Source organism: Trichosurus vulpecula, chromosome 4 (genome assembly GCF_011100635.1).
Source record: "Trichosurus vulpecula isolate mTriVul1 chromosome 4, mTriVul1.pri, whole genome shotgun sequence".
Lineage (NCBI taxonomy): Eukaryota > Metazoa > Chordata > Mammalia > Diprotodontia > Phalangeridae > Trichosurus > Trichosurus vulpecula.
In genome coordinates this window covers 120,470,422-120,493,551 of record NC_050576.1, presented here as the reverse complement: position 1 = coordinate 120,493,551, position 23,130 = coordinate 120,470,422, and the positions used below count along the sequence as shown (strand labels likewise).

Here is a 23,130-nt window from a genome sequence, read left to right as displayed (position 1 = left end):
ATACCTAAGTTTATGTGTGGCTTCTGAAACATACTGACTGGGTGACCCTGTAGAAGTCACTTAAGGCACTCTTGCTCTAGCCTGTATAGCTCTCCCTCTTTGAGGTTGCTAAAAGGTGGCTAACTACGTCTCTCTATAGGGTACTAGGCTTTTCTCTTTAAATCTCTCCAATTTCTAGTAATCTCAGTCGTGGGCTACCACAGAGATATTCTCCATTCATTATTAGCCAGACTTAGAAGAAGACTTTTAGAAGAAAGAATATTTATAAAATTATATAGTAAAAATAATTAATACCAAACTTTCCTCGTCATCTCTCCTCTCTTCCTCTCTCTCTCCCTTCCTCCCCCCCCCCACCTCTCAAGAAATATAAAAGCCAGGGACAGTCACTCCTCCATAAATACACAGATAGTTCAGAGCGAGAGTGAATTTAGAATCAATGCAGAGTGAGGTACCCATGTAGAGATCATTTGTGGCCAAAAGGAAAACTCATAACTAGTTACTGGAAGACCTATTTTGCATCTATAGTTGACATTTCTTTCTGGTTCAAAGGGTCATGTAATTTCAACCTGCGTCCCCCCTTGGGCTCTCTCTGCATCATCCTGTGTCTGTGTTTGTTCTTAGAGTGTCTCTCTTTGCTCTAGATTGCATTCTTTGTCTCCTGTCAGTCCCTTTTCCAAGATGATATTGTGAATAGAAGTTCTTCTCTAGGGCTTGGCTCTAACTAGAATCCTCAATTGTATGTATCTTCTAGCTTTGGCCTGGATCCGTCTGAACTAAGCTTACCTACAGATTGACTCCTATTGGGTATGACTAATCTCAGCTGTTCACCCAAAGATACATTTACAGAGTGCAAAGTATCTTGTTTATACATTTAAAATTATCTTGATAGCCGATGATTCATTAATTTGTGTGAGAAGGTTTAGACTAGGCTTTTTTCTTTTCCTTTTTTCTTCTTTTTTTGGGGGGAGGGGGTGGTGGTGTGCTATGGACCCTTTGACAGTCTGGCAATCAGAATAATATCATAGGAAATAGATGTATTTCCTGGATTGGTATTAGGAAGGATGTCTTTTTTTAACCATCTTTGGTCTCACATGCTGCATTTCTTTTAATTTATTAAATATCTCCAATTACCTTTTTCCCTCTCTTTAGAATTCTTATATAATGCCTAGCTTTTATTTTACCATTGTTGCTTTGATTTATGTTTTCAAAGTTCAGTCCTGCCAAAACTGTCAAGACTAACTACTAACAGAATATTGTAAATTGATTGGAAAAAGAGATACTCAAAGTTGTTTTGGTTATTTCTCAGGCACTTTTGTCATTGTCAGTTTCTGCTTTTATATACATATCAGTGGGGGCTCTGTCATCTAAATGGTACATGCCATTTTTCCATTCTACAACCCGTATTCATCTGCAAAAGACTGGGGTTGCGCTTGCTGTTCTCTGAGATTCCAAAGGGTGGGCCTTTGTATGGTAGTTATTACTACCTCATGCCTAAAGTATGATTCATTTGGTTCAACCTCAGTGATTGACAGTGCCAATAAAGAATCAGGATTTGACTGGTAATTTTTAGCACATTTTTCTTGGCTGAACAAATATTGCTAGTGAGCTTAAAGCGAGGGAAGGATCTTTTTGTTTGTAGATGAAAACATTTGGCAATAATAATTGAATATTTTGAATGCCTGATTCATGATAATTTACTGTAAACGCAGGTGAAATTTCAATGTTTGTGTAGGACAGGGAAAGTCAGCAAATAGAATTTGTTAGAGGAAAATATGTCAAAAAGTCATAGTATCTAGTGTGGTGTCAATGTTTCAAGTTATACCTTTGTTGCAGAATAACTCTTGGAAAAAAATCTTAAGTTTTAAGACATTTTCACTATACCTATGGCTTACTACATAACATTTCAACTTGAACATTCAGTGGATCTTTGTAATTAATAAACTAGCCAAATAATGTAAAACTTATTTATGTTTCCAACTTAAATATGCAAGAACATAATATGCAAAAGATAACTCTGTTTAAATTCCATGAATATTTACTAGGTAGCTATCGCACTCAAGGCATTGTGCCAGGCACTAGGGATTTGACCAAAAAAAAAATCGTTCAGTGCCTAGACAACTTGAAACAAGCCCCCTCTCTTTCATACATTTCCTCCAGAGACTTTCATATTCTCCCTGTTTTCTGTTCCTTGCTTCCCCCATCCTTTCTCTTCTCTTTCTTTCCTATACTTTCCCCAAAATGGAATAATGCATATAAACTATTTTGTAATTCTTGTTGCATTATATTGTCAGTTAATAAAATTCTTCATTAATTTTCCTCCTATATGACTCTTCTGTCCTCAGAAAAGTACTCCGTAAAAGAATTCCTTATTCTAGAGGAGAGAGGGAGAGAGGGGGAGCTGGGAGGGGGATGGGCTTTATTTTGATAAGATGGAGGGAGTACCCAAACAGAAGAAATCACAAATTTTGAAGTATACTTTTTTCTAAGCTCTTCTCAAGGATTTCCATTGTTTCTGTGCTCTATATATGTAGCCAAATATGTGGACTTAGTTTAGAGCGTTCTTAAAACATGAACAAGTCTACAGACATGGCAGAGCTTAATATGCAAGACATGTTTCAGATTAAATTCAATAAACCTTTATTAGGACCTATCATATGTTGGTTGCTGAGGATACAAAAAAATGTACGGCCCCACAATAACAACCAAAAAAAGGTCTCTGCCCTTTAGTAACTTACATTTTGCTGAAAATAAAACTTAAAGCTTAATTATTATCCCAAAATGAAGTTTTTGATTTGTTCTCTTTTGTTCTTCCAGATACAACTATCCTCAGAAAAATATTGAACTAGAAAATCACTAATTTAGGGGGAGAGACATTTTTGTTACATCTACAGATTAACTTATTAAGTTCTAACAAATAGCCAGATAGTTTGAAAACATTTCAATTAATTCACTTAAGCTACTAGTTAATTATTGAATAGTTACTTATATATTATACTAGTTTGCATGTGCAGACATATCTCAAATGTCTTCCATAAAATATAAAATCCCCCCAAATACAATTGAGTTTATGCCCAATTTCTTATTCTTCTACAGGTAATACAGTATGAACCAGGTATAACTGTTTCATGTTGTATTCTGGGAACTTCCCCCCTCCCACATTTTTAAAAATTTTTTTATTACCTTCTAACTGCTATGAACAAAGAAGCTCATCTGGCTAAGTCAATTGGAAGGAAACACCAAGTCTTTTATGAACACCAGACAGACCTGCTTTTCTTGTTTATTGGTAGTCTTTGACTTATCTCTTCCCTTAAATTTTGAAGTATGTTGGTTTTTCCTTCCAGTTCACAGTATAATTGTTAAATCCTTTTTAACAGGTCATTTCCATCAATGGAATTACTGTAATTTGTTCATGGAATCACAGGAGTAAAAAGACGTGCAAGAAATAATTCCACTGCCTTCAAGTAACAGAACACAAAATGAATAAACTTTTTTGTACTATTTCCGTAGGATAAAGAAACTTTTTATATGATAAGAGTGTTTCTTGAAATGCTTTAGTCAAATGCCCTTATTACTGACTTTCCATTAGTAATTCAAACTCATTTTCTATTTTATATTTCTAGAACAGAAGAAGAAACAGAGTAAAAAGTAGCTCATGTTGAATAGGTTGAGGTTTCCAAAACACATTATCTTTTTGTTCCTTAGACTTGGTGAGGAAGGAAGGATAACTATTAACTCTATTTTTACAAATAAAAATAATTATCCCGGAAGTTAAGAGATTCAACTCATTATCACCATTGTTAGTAGATCTTGGAGGCAGGATTTGGGGAATCCATGTTGGAATGCTATATCCTTTCCTTAACATCATGTACCCAATTTTTACGTTTAAAGTTTTTTCTTTTTTTTTCATGCTAAATAATTCCAAATCATATGTTTTGGCTTGTAACTCCTTTCCATCTTTCTTGTCCAAAATAAAAAGCTTGACAAGTGAAGGTGATTTGAGATCACTTACAATGAACAAAAATTATTTTTTCTCCACTTTCCATCCTGTTGTGGAAAAAAAGAATAAAATCAAAACTATTATAATAAATGTGCGTAGTCAGGCAAAAACAAATGCCTATATCATGTCAAGATTACAATTCAAAGCTGTGTTGACTCAAAAATTTCACTACTTATTGGTACCTTCCAAGGTTTGTTCCATATTGGAAAAGGCATTGGAAACTGCGGTTCATTTGCATGCTACAGTGTACCCAAAACACACAGAGTGTAATATTTTCCTTCTGTCTCTTTTTCACTCTTTCTTCTGAACCTTAAACTGGGATTGAATAGGAATTTCAACCTCTAGAATCTATATCTGTACTTGGTTCAGCCATGTTATCTTGAATTCAATTCAGTATCCCATCTAAACTGATGTGGTGGTATAATTCCCTGGCTTTCTTCAAATCTGGGCTAAGGAGCCAACCTCATTCAGCAAGAAGCCTTTCCTGAGCCCCCTTTATCCTAGAGCCTTCCTGCTCTTGATCATCTCTGACCTATTTTGTATAGATCTTTTTTTTTTTGTGCATAGTTGTATGCATGTTGTCTCCTCCAATAGACTATAAACTCATTGAGAGCATTGACTGTCTTTCATCTATCCCCAGTACTTAGCACAGTGTCTGGCATATAGTAGTCACTTAATAAAATGATTGTTGACTGATTTAGTGATTGGTCAAGATTGGACAAGATGAGACAGTAGAAATGGAGCTAATTTTGACGGGATTCACCAAATGATTCTTGAGAAGGATAGACAGAGAGGAAAATGCAAAAAAATAACTGACTTTTTCAGCCTGAGTTGCTAGCTGGAAAGTGTCATCAATAGGAATAATGAGCTTTGGAGGATCACCAGATTTTGAGCTAAGAATGTTAGGAGTTGAAGTGGCAGCAAAAACCTCTGCGATTGTAAGCAGCATGTAGTTATAAATGAGAGAATGAAACTTGGAGAAGAGTACTGCACTGGACCTATCTATAGATTTGGAAGACATATACAGAGGTGATAATTAAACCATCAAGAACAGATGATATAACAAGAACAGATGACACAAAAATCTTTGTGGCAAGTTTGATGAGATTCTCATTTCCAATATAGATGAGGAACTGATTCAAATTTATAAGAATGAGAATTACTTTGCAACTGGTAAATGAGATCAAGGGATATAAACAGGCAGTTTTCTAAGGAAGAAATCCAAGATATTAATAACTGTAGGAAAAAGGATAGGAAAGAGCAAATGATGGGTATGGCATGTATTCATTATCTTCCAGACTCTTAGTTGGTCATTGCATTGATCCAAGATCTTAAGTCCTTCAGAATTGTTTATCTAATTTAGTTTTTTTATCATATAATTTTTTCTAGTTTTCTCATGTCACTATTGATAATTTCATACAGATTTCCCAGGTTTCTCTGAAACTACCTTTTATCATTTCTTATGGCACAATATATTGCTTTACCATAATTTGTTCAGTCTTTCCCCAATTGATCAGCATCTCTTTAATTTCCAGTTCTCTGTTAATTTTGCAAAAAGAGCTGCTATGAATATTTTTATTTGGTTGATAAATACCTTAGATTTTTCTTAGAAAACTGCCTTGATATCCCTTGATCTTATTTATCAGTTGTACAATGAGTCTTATACTTTTGATCAGTTTTTTATCAGTTTTAGAAATGAAATTCTTCATCATAGAAACTTGCTAGACTGATTTTTTTCTCTTACCTGATTCTCTTCTAATTTTAACTACATTGGTTTTGTTTTATGCAATCAAAATTGTCTATTTTTTCGTTCTGTGACTAGGAAGCAAATATGTTAAAACTTGAGAGAATTCTGTGATCTAGCTGTTACTGTACAGAAGTCAAACTACCTTCAACCTCATTAGTTGAAGTTATTATTTCTTTTTTTTAACCTTTATTTTTCTTTTAGTATGTTACTTTGGCCAAGAGACACCTATATATTTCTCTCCATACCAGCTTTGAGGTTTGAATCAGAACCTCAAAAGCTTGCTTGTTTACTTTCATATTTAATTATTTCTGCATAAAGTTATTATTATTTTACATAAATAATATCCATGCCTCAGGTTATACAGAACATTCCCGTGAGCTGCATCATATTATTTCTTTTATTATTATTTTGCCCTTACTGGTGTTATTGTCCATTTAATTGTGAATTAGTTGATTCCCTCTTTTTCTGTTAATATATAACCCTACTTGGCATTACCGAATGCATAACCTTCTTTACCTGGGAATGAAGTAACCATGGAAAATGGGGTTTAGATGAGCAAAGGTTTCAATTTGACAGCAACAAAACTTATGTCAGTATTTCATGAGAAATGTTACTGGTGAAAAGAGGTAAGGGAAAATTTGCCTATATTTCTTTAAAGGTCCTGTGTTTAGCAAATGCACTCCAAGCCCTTTTTTGACAGGAATGAAAGTAAGAAATAGTGCCTTTTGAATAGCCGCTTTCCTTTAATTACATTGGGTAGGTGATAATGGTTGGTATTGCATGTTTAATGTAACAGTCTGGATGTCCCTCTTCCTTTTTTTCCTCACAGCCACCGCATCTTGAGCAGAAATAAAAGGTTCAAAGCTTGTCAGCATCAGTTTATAGATAGCTGTTTAAAAATAATGAGATATTGGGTATTGTAAGGCTCAGGGCTGTCTTGCCAGACTCATTTATTTCCATTCACCTTTTGTCAGAATTGCAGACAGAAGACATTCAATTAAAACTTGTCACCTGTTGCAGATGACCTAATTTGTACTTGTATGTGTCACAGATTAGGGTTCCATGCTTCAGATAGAACAACTTTCATTCTTGGTGAGCAGTTTTTCTGGATAAACATTTTGCTTATGGTCATTTTTTCTTTCCAGCATTTCACTCATAGCCCTTTTTAGAGCAAGAGTACAAGCAAACATGAGTAAGCCAGGTCTTTTCCTCTCAATAAAGGAACTCCTTAAGACCTACAAATAACAATGCATGAGTCAAAAGCATATGAATACCTTGTGAGTTGCATTTCTTACAGGCATATTTAGAGACCAAAAGTAAAGACTTCCCCTTATTATTTTTTTGTGAAAAACTTTGAAATGTTTTATTGCTATCTATTTTTAAAATATCGCGACTGTTTCCTTATTCTCCCATTCTGTTATTCCTTCACTTTTATTATTTTTTATTATTTTTTTATGTTTTATTTTTATTTATATTTTTTATTTATTTTGGTCTTTTGTTTCTATGTTCTTGACTGAGCTTCCCTTTATGCAAAATATTCTATCTTTCGGTGAATTCCTGTTGTTCTTTCATAAGGGATATTAATATTCCATTGTATTGATAAAACACAATTGGATCAGCCATTCCTGTTTTATTTACATTTTTCTCCTACTATAAAGATTACGTCTTTGAATTTTTTTTTAAAGTCTTTTGTGGAATGGTCAGTCCAATTCATAGATCCATCATCAGTATTTTAGTGTGCTCGTCTTCTCACAGCCCCTCCCTCCAATGTTGACTTTTGCCAATTTTTAGTCATACTTGCCATTTGTTCCTTCTGAGGCAAAATATCATGGTTGTTTTCATTTGTGTTTCCTTTATAATTAGTGATTTGCAACCTCCCTCATGCTTGTTGGTGAATTTGCACTTCTGTTTAAAACATTCCCTATCTGCTTTGATGTAGTCACAAATGTATTGGAGAATGTGTTGTGTAAACCAACAGATAACTTTCCCATTGAGTTCTCAGAATGGGGGTATTGTATCTGTTATCTCTGTAGCCATGATAGAATTTGTCTTCCAGCTCTGTTGAGGAGAATGGATTTTTATATCTTCTTTCTTCCAAGTACTGCCTCCTGAGTAGTTTGAGTCTAATCTAGTAGGCAAACTACACTATTTTACTGGAAAGTAAGAAGACCTAGGTTCTAGTACTTCTTGTTATGATTGTTCATTTACTTTAAGCAAGATATTTCGTCTCTCTAAGCCTCTGTTTTCTCATTTACACAATCGGGTAGTTAGAACAGATAATTATTAAGATCCCCTAAAGTACCCAAATCCATTGATAAAGCTTGTAATCCAGTGATTCTCTCTAATTGGCTGTATCTCAATAAAAAAGATCCTTTCAACATTACATTTGTTGTCTTGAAATCTCCTCAGCTTCACAATATTTGGGCAACCTCTGGCAATTCTAGTGATTTTTATCCCTGCCAAAAATCACTTTTATTCCCAGCCTGAACGAAATATGATCAGTGCTAAATGTTTTGATATATCAAAAATTTTGGTTTTGCCCTTTTTTTCCCCAGTAAATTTGCCTTGTCTTTTCACAAGCTTTATAGTTTGTTTAGGTGCGGTGGTGGTGTTGGTAGTTACTATACTTTCACAGTTTAGATTTCCCTTTTCCCCCCAAAGTTGCGTGATCATGGTAGTTTATGCTGAAGTAACTCAAATAATGTAAACTCATAGTTTTGCTCAGTTTTACAATTTAAATTACCAGTGTCCTCAAACCTGTCCTTTGAAGTGGACAATGCAAATACCGTCTCCATCTTGTAAAAGAGAAAACTGTAGCTCAGAGAAGAAACCTGCCTGCCATCTCAGAACTTCTAAACTTTAGAGCTCAGATCCGAACCAAAGTGTCTCTCTCCTGACTCCAAAGTGCCTTTTCTCTTCCTTATTCATTCGGCTTGATGTAGTAGCAGGAATCGAGGATTTTTCCTCAGACGACTTCGTTTTGAGTTCATAGTTTTTCAATGAGTTACTTCATGGTCAGAGTATATTCTCTGTCCTCATCTGTACAATAGGTTTATTAGCCACCTACCACACATGATTTCTGTGCTGCTTAAATGAGTTGATGTATGTGAAGCATTTGTTCATTGGCAGCTCCATCTAAATAAATGTAAGGAGTCATTATTGTTGTTATGATAAGATGTTGCCAAGAGGAAAGAACTGGTATGAAGAGTCAGTGGCTGTTTTAGAAATGGTAACCTGGGGGGGTAAATCTTTGGGGTTATTCTAAAGGTTAGCTCCGTGTTTTGGGATATAGAGATAAAAAGTAACTTTCCAGGGTTGAGTTGTTTGGTTGCCTTCTAGCATCCTGATGATAGCAATATGTTATATCTACTCCCTGGTGTTAAGTGTAAATGCATAAAATTTTCACTCAATCCTTTACTCAGTAGCCTATAAATATGCACAACTTGTCCAGGGCAAACTCATTCACTCTATCAAGATATTGTCCCGAAGGAGAACCCCTTCAGAGGCTGCCACTAAAATTCCTGCCGCTGCTTTTGATATTGCTAATCTGCCCTTGCTTCTCTTTCTGCTGCTACTCAGAGATTTTCAGGATCCTCTCTGGATGATTCTTCCACAAAATCTCAGGAGAATTCAAGGACACTATAAGGAACTACATTTCCTCATTCTACGAACCGATCTACTGTGTGTGGAGACCACACAGTTCTGTTGAACGGCCTCATTCTCCTTATCCTCTATATCTCATAAAAATTTGCTTTTCCAAAGTGTTACAGACTCTTTTTGCAAACTGTGTTTGAGACCAGTTATTCTGAAGAGTTAACTAGCTTATGTTCTAGGAGGTAAGCACTTAGATATCCCTTCCTTTTTAAGCACTTATACCTCTGTTGAAGTGTCCTGAGAGTCCATCTAATTAATGGTCTTAACAGAGCTTTGTTCAGGAACTTCATCTTATGTGCTTTATTCTAAATTGAGCAAACCTGGCTAAGGGAGACCACTGTTTAATTCATTAAAAGGGAGAAGCCCTTATTTGTGATGATTAAGAAGTATTTTTTACTTTTCAATTTTGGCAGCATCTAAAATTAGTCAAAATTTTTGCATTAGAGCAGAAAGTCTTAAAAAAGGCGTGTAGTGTTAAAATTAGCTGACCTAAGAAGACCTTGTGCTGAACTAGTTTACTTTCTGTGTTTATTTGCCTCACAGCATCTTTTTTTGCCTCTCTGTCTATCCTTGCTATCCCAATTTTGTAAATTCTGACAATGTATGAGATTTGTAATTCCCTCGTGGCAATGTGGGCATATGTGGTACTTGAAATAGGAACCAATATGAAGTGTGTTATTAGGTTGGTAATGTTGACTATTACAGTTCCTTTTTCCCCCTTTTTTTAAAGGTAACAGCAAGTTTTCACATGAATAATATCCAGTTACTTTAATTAACTTTGTTTCTTGTCATGTAATAAAAAATTGCAGGCACCTTATTTCCTGGGAAGAAATTTTATTTTAAAACTTTCCTTAACTGGTCAATAAGCATAGGCCAAACAGAAAGTTTTATATAAATTCTCATATTTTTGATGCCTATGTCTTCACAGAAGACAATGATGTGGAGATTTTTATGGAGCTAATTTGATTTATGTTTATGGTCAATATAGGTATTCTAGATTGTACAATGATTTGAGCTTTGTGGATTGGGTGGGTAGGTGGGAGGCAAGACAGGACAAAAGAGGGGCAAAGTGATCCCTATTAATATATTTCATCACTTCACTGTATACAGTCAACCAAGGTACTCTTTGTTGAGGCAGCGAACCTAAAAATTACTCCAACCCTCCACTAAATAAAACTCATCTAAATACCTAAATTAATGTCTTGGGTTAGTGGCAAAAACTCACCTTTGGAAGGAGCTAGACATTGCTAGAAAATACTGGAATACTGATGAAACAACACAATCATGTTTTCTAGCACCATATGTCAAATCTGTTTCCTCACAGGGCCAAAACTTAAAGTTCATAAAATAATTCACAAATATGTAGTGCTGTATATTTCATAAAGTGTTAAACAACCCTGTGCAATAGATTGTGCTTGTATTAGCATCCCTATTTTACAGATGAAAACTTTGAGGTTCAGAGGATTCAATTGATATGCTCAATTTGATTCAATAAACATCAAGCATCAGTAAGAAGCAAGCACTTTGGTAGGCACTAATAATATAAAAAGAAATCTGTCTCTGCCTCCAAGGAGCTTATATTCTAAATGGTCTCAGAGTTAGTAAGTTTCAGGGTTTGAATTTTGCCAAACTTCATCACACTTTCCACTATACTAAATGTGTACTGTAAAACTAAGTTGTTGCGGATCACCTATTACATATCGAATGACTGTGATCTTGGTATCTTGGCACATGACAACATAAACAAGCAATCATAAGTAGCACCTATTTACATAGCATTTAAAAATATTTTTACATCGGTTTATTCTGCAGGATCATGATACAGTTGAAAGTGTTCAGGATTAGCAATCAGGAGACTCAGTTTCTATTTCCATTTTTACTTACTTTCTATGTGACTTCAGCTGAGTTTCTTCACTGTCCGTTGTCTGTAATAGAACCCATCCTTCCTATGGGACAGTGTTTTTGGCTTGGCACTCCTGAGGGGTATCTGGGAAGGAGCTTTAAGGTGTTAGAGAGATGTCTTTTTATCTTTGTGGGATAATGAACATAACTATTATTTGTACAAATTTAACAGATATTGAAATAAAAGTTCCAGAGATATTAAAGGTCACATAGCTAATTAATAACAGAGCTGAAACCGTTACTGACCCAAAGTCCTGTATTTTTTCTACTTTGCAAGAATGAGACAGAGAGAGAGAGAGAGAGAGAGAGAGAGAGAGAGAGAGAGAGAGAGAGAGAGAGAGAGAAAGAGAGAAGAGGAGAGGAGAGGAGAGAGAGAACAGAGGGACAACACGCACACAGTGGTCAAAAGTGCCAACTTGAAGAACTATTTTTGGTCTCTTTTTTCTTTTATATATTATACACAATGAATGAAAGGGTAATAAGGTAATCGAGCTTGGAGATCTATTTAGTCTTGGATAGATGAGTGAAGATGATTCTGTTAAAAGGAGAATGTTTCCTTATTTCCCACTTTTCCATCTTTCATGGTGGAATTACCTGTTTTTTATATAATATATATGTAATTTGTATATATTATAATACATATATAATCTATGTGTATATTGTGTGTTTTTGTGTGCTTATATAGTACATATGTGTGTTATATGTATACATATACATACATACATACATTCATATCTGTCTGTCTCTTTGTCTTTGCAGAGAGAGAGAAACCTAGAAATGAATTTCTTAAAATTGTGAACAAATGAATATGCCTAGCCTGAAAGATTGCAGTGTGGGAAGTAAGGAATATTCTCCTTTAACGGAATCATATTCACTCTTGTTTCTGAGACCAAAAGGATCTCTAAGCTGTAATAACTTAATATTCTTTCATCCATATTGTAAGACATAAAAGAAAAAAAAAATCTCAGGGACCAGGAATACTTTTTTAATATAGTAGTACTTTTGACCAATTATCCATATCTGTTACTTGATCCTAAGATGAGTTGGTTTTTCTCACTATTTTCTTCTTTGAACAGTTTACCTGACCTTGTTTTCCATTGAAAAGAAAGGATTGCTTAATTGTATGTCTGTGAAAATACAGAGAAGTACAGCATGGTATATCATGATAAATTTATGTTATTTTTTTTTTAAGCTTCAGTTCCCTTGCTCTTTTGTTAAACACACTTCTGCCCTCTGCAATATTTCTTTTATCTCAGAAATCTGTTCCTGAGTAGAAAGAGGATTATGCCTGAATTATGCAAAAATTCACTTTATAACTTTTTCTTTAAATGCTTTGGGAAGACGTTTTTCATAATTCATTATGTGGTTTCTTCTCATGTTTTGTTTGTTACATTTATTTAAACATTTTAAAGCATCTTATTATAATCTATATCTTGTTTTGCTTTTCTGCTGTAACATTAAAATAGGAGGGTTGGGGAAGGGAAAAGCTATATGATAACTTTATATATTTAAAAGGAATAGCAACTTGTACATAATAAATGTGCAGTTTCATGTACAATCTTTTCTTCTATTCTAATATGTTACAGAAATTCAAAATTCAGAAGTTCAAAATAAAATCAAGGGAAAAAATTTTAAATGGTAGTGTATGTTACAAGTTTTTTATGTACCTATGTGCAAATAGGCTCACCCATATAGTTTTGCCAAAATTTGAAGAAACACTAAGTATTGTTCAAAAGTACAGGCAAGATCAACTTTAGTTTTACCTAAAAATTAAACAAAATAGGAAGTTAATCTCAGAAATATTTGAAAAACATTTGTTTATTGGAACTAATTGCTACTCAAAATGGTAATTTTTGCATTTTCGAAGTATATTCACATAATAGCTTGTTTCAAGTGACACTGATCATTGTCAAGATGGGGAAATATAGCTGATAGTGGATATTAGTATGGGAAGCATTTAGTATAAGGGCTTCATGTGGGCAGGCACTTTGCTGAAGGCTAGAGATGCAAAAGAAGCAAGTAAAACAATGCTTGTCCTTAAAGAGATAGCTTTCTAATGGGGAAATACAAAATATAAAGGGGAGCTATTAAGGAAGAGGTACCCAATGGCATGGTGTAGCTAGGAATTCATATGGAGGCCAACTTCTGGGCAAATAAAGTGCAAGCGCTCAGAGCTGGCATCCCAAAGGAAGAGGCATATGTTTTAGTGAAAGGGAGATGAGAATGATGGAATGAGTGATGTGATATGGAAATAGGCAGGAAATGGCATGAAAGCCCATCTCCAGACCTCAAAAGACTAAAACTTACATGTGAGCCTGCCATTCCAGGGACAGAGCCCGTGGTTCTGGTGAGAGGTTGGTGGGCATGATGATAACTCTGTGAATTATAAGATTCTGTTTTGATTCCTTTCAACGAAACTATAGAAACCAAATTTTATATTTCTATAACTCAACCTGGAGATGGGTTATTTTTCCCCAATCATGGTGTTTTTATGGATATATCTCGAAAGAACTAATTCTTTTTATTTCATATGTACACATTTGTAGTGAACATATCAGGACTAATTCCTAAATAATCCTTATGTCCTTTATTTATACCACCATTATGAAGGACCGTATCTGATAGTTTTCCCAATTCCTTTGGTTAAAATAGTTTATAGTAGAACCTGATACAAGGCATGTAGAGGGCACCTGACTGGGAAAAAGAAAAGGCTGATACATAACAAGACCTCAGCCCCTCTTTTTGCTTATTATACACTTTGTTTTTCCACCAATATATATTTGGGTGAATTATTTATCTTTGGATTTTAGGGTTTTTAAAATCTTCTTTCCCATTTAAGCGGCAACACATTAGGTTGGTTGTTTTTATTTAGGTCCAAAATACAAAAGTAGTCAGTTTGATGAATATTTGTTCACTCTTATCCATTGGTTCAAGACATCTATGGTCTTTCTTCTTATACTTGTATTTATTCTGGAAATGTGTAACATTTCTTTTAAAAGTATCAGGCACAGGATAGAAACTCGCAAAACAAATAATTTAATGAAAAACAAGTTAATTTAGAAGCTTCCCATTGCAGAGCCAAACTATATGTAAAAGGAACAAAACATGTTTTCCTGCCTTTGCCTCCAATCCCAACCATGGAACTAGCTTTTAAATCTCACTGAAGTTTTACAAGTTTTGAATGAATTTCATCTACTCTTTTTAAAAGCAACTTCAGTTTTTGTAACTAGAACTAGAAATTAAATAGAAATAGGATTTAAAAGACTTTTATTTAGTGCTACTCCTGTCACTGCCACCACCATAGCCACTAGTACTGCTGTTTTATTTGTATAGTTACTCAACCACGTAGGACTACTGCTATTATTAGAACTAATAATAAAACCTTACCTATGCATATTTAAATACTTAAATAGATCTATGATCCTATAAACTTAAGAGTTCACACCAACAATCCAAATATATCCCATCCATGCCTGTTCATCCTCTGGGACTCATCATGTCTTTGTTCTCCCTGAAGTTCACCACAGTACATTTTGTACAAAATACAAGTTCTCTCTTTCTCCTGACATTGGGAGGGTGACAATGGTGCATGGGGGCTGTCTACCAATCATTGCTGTATTTATATGCCCCTTTATAATTCAGAGATCACTTTCTCAGCAATTGAAATAGATGGCTATTATCATTGATAAACAACCAAAAAATGTGATCCAGAAATTAAAAAAAAAAAATCCATTCTCCACCAACTTTCTTGGTCCCTATAGTTCCTGGAAAGCAGTATAGATTAAGACTTTGCCTTGACTTCTCTCTTTTATCGCACAAAATATCTGGGTAAAAAGTAGATTATAAGATACTCAAGAAGTTTACATTCTAATATCGTGCTTGAAGAGAAGGTGGGAGGTACCCGGAATGTATGGTAAAGTGATTGCAAGGAGTCCCCAACCTGGCACACTAGGGCAAAACCTTTACATATCAGAACTCAGGGAGCCAGGAATGGAGTGCAGTTTTCCAGATAGGTGGAGGTAGTTGGAGAGTAGAGAACAAAAGGATCATGGGGTTCAAAACACACAGAGCATATATAAATTATTTTTGTAATATCATTTAGATTTGCAGAAAACCCTTTATTACCCAACAGATTTAAATGCTTCTCAAATAAACATAACATTAATGGTTTTGTTTTGTTTTTTTACAGAATCCATAAAAATATGCTTAATCATAAGGAGAAGCTTTTGGAAATGAGGGAATTGGAAACATAAAGCATAGAATATTTTGGGGTCAAAAAGAAGGATGTTGAAGTTCAATGTGAAAAGGTTTAGGATAAGAATTTAAAATAAGACCCTGGGGCTAAAATGTTTGGCAGTGATCATTTAGTTAGTTATTTCTTCCATAATTATAATATCTTTAGGATGTAGCAGCACTTTTGACTTGCAGAAGATAAATTATGCTGTAAAGTTCTAGTTTCATATTATTTGCTAAACCTTTTGTACATTACCTGAAAATACTGAGGTGATTTCATTTAACTGTACACTGATAGAGCCACACAACCTATCTTATCTAGTCTTGATCAAGTTCATGTCTTGCCTTACCAGAATATGTTTGCTTGCTAGATACACTTGAAAATCTTTTGCGTTTTGATAACCTGACAATTTGATCTTTGTGTTTCCCTAAAACACCAGTGTGAATTTCATTTGGCCATGTTGAATTCTGCAGTACTATTGCACTTTGTATTTTCATTGACACATGCATGAAACAGGTCAAGGATTTAGTAAAGAATGATCAAGATATTCACTTCAATTAATTCCTACCAGTATATTAATAAATTCTTTCTAAAGAAACATTTGATTTTGTATATCAAATTGCTTGCCTTCTCAATGAGGGGGAGAAGGGAGGGAGAGAAGAAAAGAATTTTGAACTCGATTTTTAAAGACAAATGTTAAAATGTTTTCACATGAAATTGGAAAATAATTAAACTTTTTTTTTAAAAGAAAAAAAATCAACTTTAATCACTGTAGCAATGTTCAGTACTTATGGCTAGGCTGTGCCCATATAGTAAAAATGATAATACTATAAAAAAAAAAGAACCATGGTGTTTTTTTTTTAAGTATTTGTCTCCCCACTTCAACTCAGTCTGACTAACTATTGCTTTTTGAAACACGCTAATCACATACCTTGCTTCTTTAGGTCCTAGGCCCTGCTGATGTTGTATTCAGTTTCAGTATGCATGCAGCCTCAGTTGTGAAATTCAGAATATATAACTTTACCTTTCAATTTACCTTTCTATTTAGAGTCACAAAGATACTTAACAACAGAGTATATAATCCAATAACCTTATTTTATAGTGGATAAAATTCAGGCCAAGTGACCTGAAGTTACTTGTCCAAAATTCGTCTTCCATTTTCCATACTTTTATGTTCACCTCACTCACTTTAGCAACTCCCTCCTTAGACCCCAAGAGTCCAGGGTTCTCTTTTTTCCTCCTTCAATCTGATGAAAGTCAATAAGACACTTTGGCCTAATGAATAGAAAGCCATCCTTGGAGGCAGGAAGACCTGGGCTTAAGTCTCACCTCTGACACATGCTAACTGTGTGTTACCCTGGGGAAGTCACTTAACTTTTCAATGAAGTAAGGAACTCTCTAAGACTCTCCCAACCTTAAAATCAGAGGAAGTTTTCACATTCAGGAAATCCTTTTACCAGTGAAATCATAGACATAGTCCTTATCTTTGTGGCCTGATCTCTTTTCCATCCAATTATGTGTTAGAATGGATTCTTTTGAAATTATTTGCTCCAAGACATAGATAATGTGTTTTTTTTCCCCATGAATTTTATATTTTAGAAATAGGCACTGCTAGTAGTATTATTTTCAGATTTTTTTTAAACAAGTAGCTGGTAGGAGTCTTAGGGTAATAATGGTTGATTATTTGAGGGACTCTCAAGGTTTTTCCATGTCTAACCTGCCTTTTGCATTTACATTTGCAGAGCTGATAGAGATTGCTATGTGTAGTCTATATCAGCACAACAGCTTCAAGAATCTAAAAATTCTAATGATAATCCACCATTTGCTTTGATACAATAACTTTATACACTCCGGTATCCCATTACTAAATCATAATTATTGTGTAGATGGGGAAACAGCTCAGTGAGCAGAACAGCAATATAACAGAATCTCTCTTTTTCTTGCATTAGGGGTGCGTCTTGATAGAGTACGTGGAGGTCGTCAGAAGTACAAACGCAGAATAGATGCAGAGAATAGCCCGTACCTGAACCCTCAGCTAGTTCAGCCAGCCAAAAAGCCATGTAAGTACATCAGATATTTTGGAATTCCCAGCATACAAATGCTTTTCTTTTGACTTAGTGTGTCAGCCCATGCCACTGCCTTTAGTAGGAACTCCCTTTGTATAAGGATGATGGCATTTGTCACAAGTGGGTTTGCTACCAAGAGAATGCAAGATATAATGTAACTAATTGCAGTTTTTCTGTCAAAAGCTTTGTGAGTTTATTACCTTTTCCAGTCTTGTTTGTAAAGCATGTTAATACACAGTTTATGCAGTGCAAATTTTACATTTACACTTTGTGTTTATTTTCAGTGGTACATAAAAATGGACCATACTGTGATCATTAGCTCATTGGAGTTGCTGGTTACAGATTTCACAAGAAAGTGATTTTTGTAGTTTTCACTAACTAAATGAGTTTTACTGCTCAACGTCCCAATGAAAATACATTAGGAGCCTCATTAATTTGGAGATATAGAAGGTTAACACAGTAGTTACCAACAGATTAAAATAAAAATGTGCCACACTAATAACAAGCATAGGTTGGTAGTTTTATTTAAAATAGCCATATGAGCACTATGAGTTATTTTTAAAAAGCCTATGATTTTATAAATCAAGTTTGCAATTTACAATGTTATTGGTACATTGCTAAAAGGCAAACTCTATTTTTTTTAATTAATGAAAGGTAACTTTAGTATAGATTGAATGCAATAACCTTTTCAGTTTTCTGAAAGATACAATAGTGCAGCACATCTCAAGTTTTGGGATGCCAAGTCGGAATTCCTGTCAGACAGTCATGGAATGCTTTGAAAGTTGATAATAGAATTCTCCTGCTCAGTTGTCACAGTCACAAAATCCACAAGTAATACAATTCTAAGGAGTTTGTCTCAACAGTTCAACCTTCATATTCAAGCCTTTTTACAAACCCCCATCTCTTTTTCCCTTCTTTCCCTACTCCCCAATATTTCCTTCAAACTCAGTAGCCTCCAGGAGGGGTCACTGCTGTGCACATTACTGGGGAGAATCTGGAGGTCTTTGGAGCAAATAAAACAGACCTCAATTTATAAGCAGAAAGGCATTTTAGCCATGTCAGAAGAAAAACAACCAGTTTTACATGAAATTGTAGCTTAAGTGAACATATGGCATAGTTTCCTTATGCCTTTCCAAAAAACATTATGTTGATTATACCTTCAATTGTCCAATCTGGCATCTTTTCTTCAGCTTCTATAAGCTGTTAGTATTCTGTAAATATAGTCTGGGGCTGCATTAAGCAGATTTTATGCATTATAATAAAAACTTTCTGATAATATAATAAAATTCAATAAACGCTAATGCTTAGTTTAATTACAGCTCTAGTTTTCCTGGAGTCTGTATTGTACAGATTTTCTATTTCTCATTTATTTTATGTTGACATGCACTTAAAAACCATTGATAGTTTCCCTTCTGAAAGAAAAATTAACACGTGCTCATCTTAAAGTCAGAATGAAAAGGGAATTTCCCAGGATCCTTGTGCAATGCTGAGAATCCTGGGAAGTAATGGGATGCAATACCTTTAAGAAGCTTATAGCAATTTCAGCAAGCCTCATTTGTCTGAAATAAACTACCATTCTAATAAATCATTACTCATTATCTAAAGGCCTGTATGTTAATTTTCCTTAGTTCATCCAATTAGTGTGTTTTTGTAACAAACATTTATAAAACTTAATTTTCAGATTGTGTCAGATAAGTGTCAAGAGACAGGGAATCTGTTTTGTTGAGAAAGTAGCCTGGGAGATTTTCTGGACCCTGACTGATCGTTTGTGCAGTACAAAGGCAGAGGAATGAAAATTGGGTTCTATTGATTCTAATTAGGAAACATTAAATAAGATTTACCTAGAAACAGTGCTCATGGCTATTCAATTTTCTGAATGATGGGCCTTTTTAAACAGAAACTAAATTTCTCTATCCCTTCAGTGTAAGTGTCCTTTGGTACAAGTAGTGTTTTTCTCTGTAATGAAAAGACTAGAATTTTGTCCACTCTACTTTTTACCTTTTATTGATGATTCTTCCCTAATATACAGAATATAATAACCTGCCTAAGATTTATATATTATATTATGTATTATATTTTCAGAACAATTAAAGCTGACATTTTCCAAATATAATTGAAAGTACATACTATGTCCCTACATCACCTGAAAACAATCAGTTTTCTCTGTAAATAGAATAATATTTTCCTCACATTAAAGGGTGGGAAGAATAAAAAACCAAACAAAGAACAAAATGGACTGGAGGATACAGGGTTCTTCACAACCTAAACTTGAGTGTTAGTTTGTCTGAAGTCCTCTCTTCTGTAAATGTAGTCCTGGCGATGTCCATATTTATAATGATTTACACTGTCATGACTAAGAAAAGATGATAAAGAATTTGGAAAATCTGTCTTTTATATTTCTGTGACAGAGAGAGGATGTTATAGATAAAGAAAATATGTACATTTTCCTTTATTTTAGGAGACGTATATGTTGTCAGTAAAATGAAAAGAAATAATAGGTGTCCTTTTTATTTCAAAAACAAAATGTTTATAAATGTTACTTATGCTCAGGCTTTCACTTAAGGCAGTGATAATCAAATATCCAGGCTTTTTCTGACCCATTCATATCTCCTTTGAAATCAATGTAAACCACACATGGAAAAGATGCAGAGGTTCTCACAGGGAATGAAAATTGGGCCAGCCAGAAATTATTCAGTTAGCAAGGCTTTACAACCCGTTCTATAAACTCTCGCATGCCCCAAAGCAATAAAACACATTTGATGTGATGCTTTCCATTTGGCTCTGGTGTATTTTGTGTAGGATTTTTTTAAACATATATCACAACTTTCAGATACACAAATATGAAAGAGAGAGAGAGAGAGTATTAGACAAAAGAAGAACTTAATGGAATTAATGAAATGTACACCAGAACTGAAGAAACAAGTGCACATTCAAGGAGAGAATTTTTGTTAAATGTTTTCTCCTTCTGGTATTGGCTGTTTTTGGAAAGTGTGTGTGTGTGTGTGTGTGTGTGTGTGTGTGTGTGTGTGTGTGTGTGTGTGTGTGTGTGTGTGTTTGGTGGGGGGGGAGATTATGATACGGGGCAAACCAGTCTCCTGTTTAGTGTATCTACCGGAGATGAGGTTATATATAATCAGTCATTCAGCCTGGCAGAAGGACTATGACCTTTGCCCTTTTTAAAGGAATTAAGACAATTAATGACCTAGATATCTATGATTTTCATGGGCAGTCACCTCTACCCCACATTATATCATAGATTTTATTAGTTTGCTTTTGAGCGTTCCTTTAAAAATATTATAATTCTTAGATCCCATAGTATATTAGTCTCTTGATAATGAAAGCACATGAGACAGCACTTTCTTTTTACCTATTTGCAAGAAATAATATTATTATAAGACACATTCTTTCCTTCTTCAGAAAGGAAACCAAGAATTGGTTTTATTCCATTCCTTATTGATTGGCACAGTTTTTGACTGGGTCATGTTAAGATCTGCTTAGAAGAAATATATTTTCAAAATGAATGTGAATACTTGTAAGCTAATGCCACATTCACTGTTAGCTTAGGAAAACAGAATATTTTATGGTTGAGAAAAAAGAGGATGATACTACTAGTGATGTTGTAGTGCTCTGGTCCGTTCCTGCAGATAACAAGATTGTCTCACATTTGCTGGTGGCTGAACCGGAGAAGATCTATGCCATGCCTGACCCTACTGTTCCAGACAGTGACATCAAAGCTCTCACTACCCTCTGTGACCTGGCTGATAGAGAATTGGTGGTCATCATTGGATGGGCTAAGCATATTCCAGGTACAAAAACAACAGCAAAAACACCTAATGAAAAAAACGTTAAAACAAGACAAAACCCTCACTTTTGACTTTTCAAACTCTTTTTTAAAAAAAGATTGTGTGGTCTTGTGATTTGTATATTTCTTCATGTTGCTTAATAGGTACGCATCTTCAAAATTTCCATTTTTAGACTTTTTATGATATAAAAAAGAAAGAAAACCCCGATGATTCTTTCAGAACTCACACAATATCATGCAATTATTCATTTATGAAATTGTATTTGGTAGCTTTCTTTTAAAGATAATAGATTATAAATGTTCTGACCTTTTTTGATGATTCTTTAGGTAAGACCTTTGGCCATTTTGCTAAAATACATTTATACCAACTTCATTTTATAGTGATTTTTCTGTTAAAAAGCTTGGTAGAATGCATCAAAAAAGGAAAATATGATTTAAAAATTTCCTTGACATAGAGTTTGGAGTCATTGAACCCTAACCATTTTCTAATTCAAAAAAGGTTACTACTTTCTAGCAATAGCTTGAATTTTACTCTCTTTTATTTTCTGGGCCGTCTGTACTGAGGATTCCATCTCACACTGTCTCTCTTTCCACCCCCCCCCACACACACGCATGCACATGCACACGCACACACACACTCAGGGTTTTGGTTTGCTGATGACATGTTTAGTTTCTATAAGTATTACAATTTATGGACAAAATATTTAAAGTCATCCTTAATTGGTAAAGAATTATATAAACATTTACTTTTTCTTGGTGTTTTTTGAGAATTGAAAAATTTAAATTTCCTGTTTTTTCTAACATGAAAAACATCCTTTTACTTCAGTGGAAAAACATATAACTACAGTTTCAGAGATAGTCAATATTGGACCCAAATGGTCTTTTTTTTTCCCTTGAACTTTGTACCACAAATGGTTTATAAACAAGCTTTTGAATCATGAGCAATGTTTTTCTGGTACAGTTAACTTATTTCTGTCTCCTTAAACTAGTTTGTCTTTATGCTTTGAATGCTACAGTAATTTCTTTAATCAAATTGATGGAAGTCCCTTTCCCAGCCCACACTGAAACCAATTTATTGGTCATGATACGCCAGCTATGTTGCTAACAGTCGTAACGAACTGTCAGGCAATATCGCAGTGAAGCTAATTTGAAGTCATTAGGTGTGCAGCATTCAGGCAACAATTTGTTACAGTGGTTAGGAACACAGCTGACATTTCTGAATGGCTTTGTTCGGTGCAGTTCTAGATGAGCCCAAGCAAATTGTAGACTAATTTAAACATCACTCTGTATTATACCAGCTACTTTGTCTTACACTGTTTGCTAATAAAGCACCCCAAATTAAGTCAAAACTAGTTAAATAGGTGAGCTTGAAAGTTTGCTCTTTTTTTTTTTTTGATGATACCACCTTCAGGATTATTAAATGTAGAGTCCGGATGAGATTTCAGGCACAAGACTGCTCAGGCATTTGTTTTGAAATTGCGTATCTGTGGCTTTCATACATGAAAGATAGAAAGAGAAATTTGTTGGACTTCTAAGTCATTGAGACCCACATGACAGAAGAGAAACCTATCAAATGCTGAACTATAGCTAATCACATAAGACCTAAGTGTAAAATAATTTGGAAATGAGAGACAGTGAAGAACTTTTTGGGTTTTGGTTTTGTATGTCTGTTTTTGTTTTGTTTTTTTGCACCAAAAATCTTCATCAGCTGCACTGAATGAAGTCAGA

The 23,130-nt window shown here is 34.5% G+C and overlaps 1 protein-coding gene across 2 annotated transcripts in view; it reads left to right on the top strand.

Moving 5' to 3' along the window:
* The window catches only part of ESRRG (estrogen related receptor gamma), a 179,361-nt gene that overhangs the window by 103,419 nt on the left and 52,812 nt on the right, over positions 1 to 23,130 (top strand). The window contains exons 3-4 of one of the 2 annotated variants that reach the window (XM_036758116.1): positions 17,484 to 17,594; positions 21,245 to 21,406. In XM_036758116.1, the coding sequence (XP_036614011.1) occupies positions 17,484 to 17,594; positions 21,245 to 21,406 (273 nt within the window). Of the gene's footprint in view, positions 1 to 17,483; positions 17,595 to 21,223; positions 21,407 to 23,130 lie in introns of both variants that reach the window. The other variant, XM_036758115.1, reaches the window with a different exon arrangement.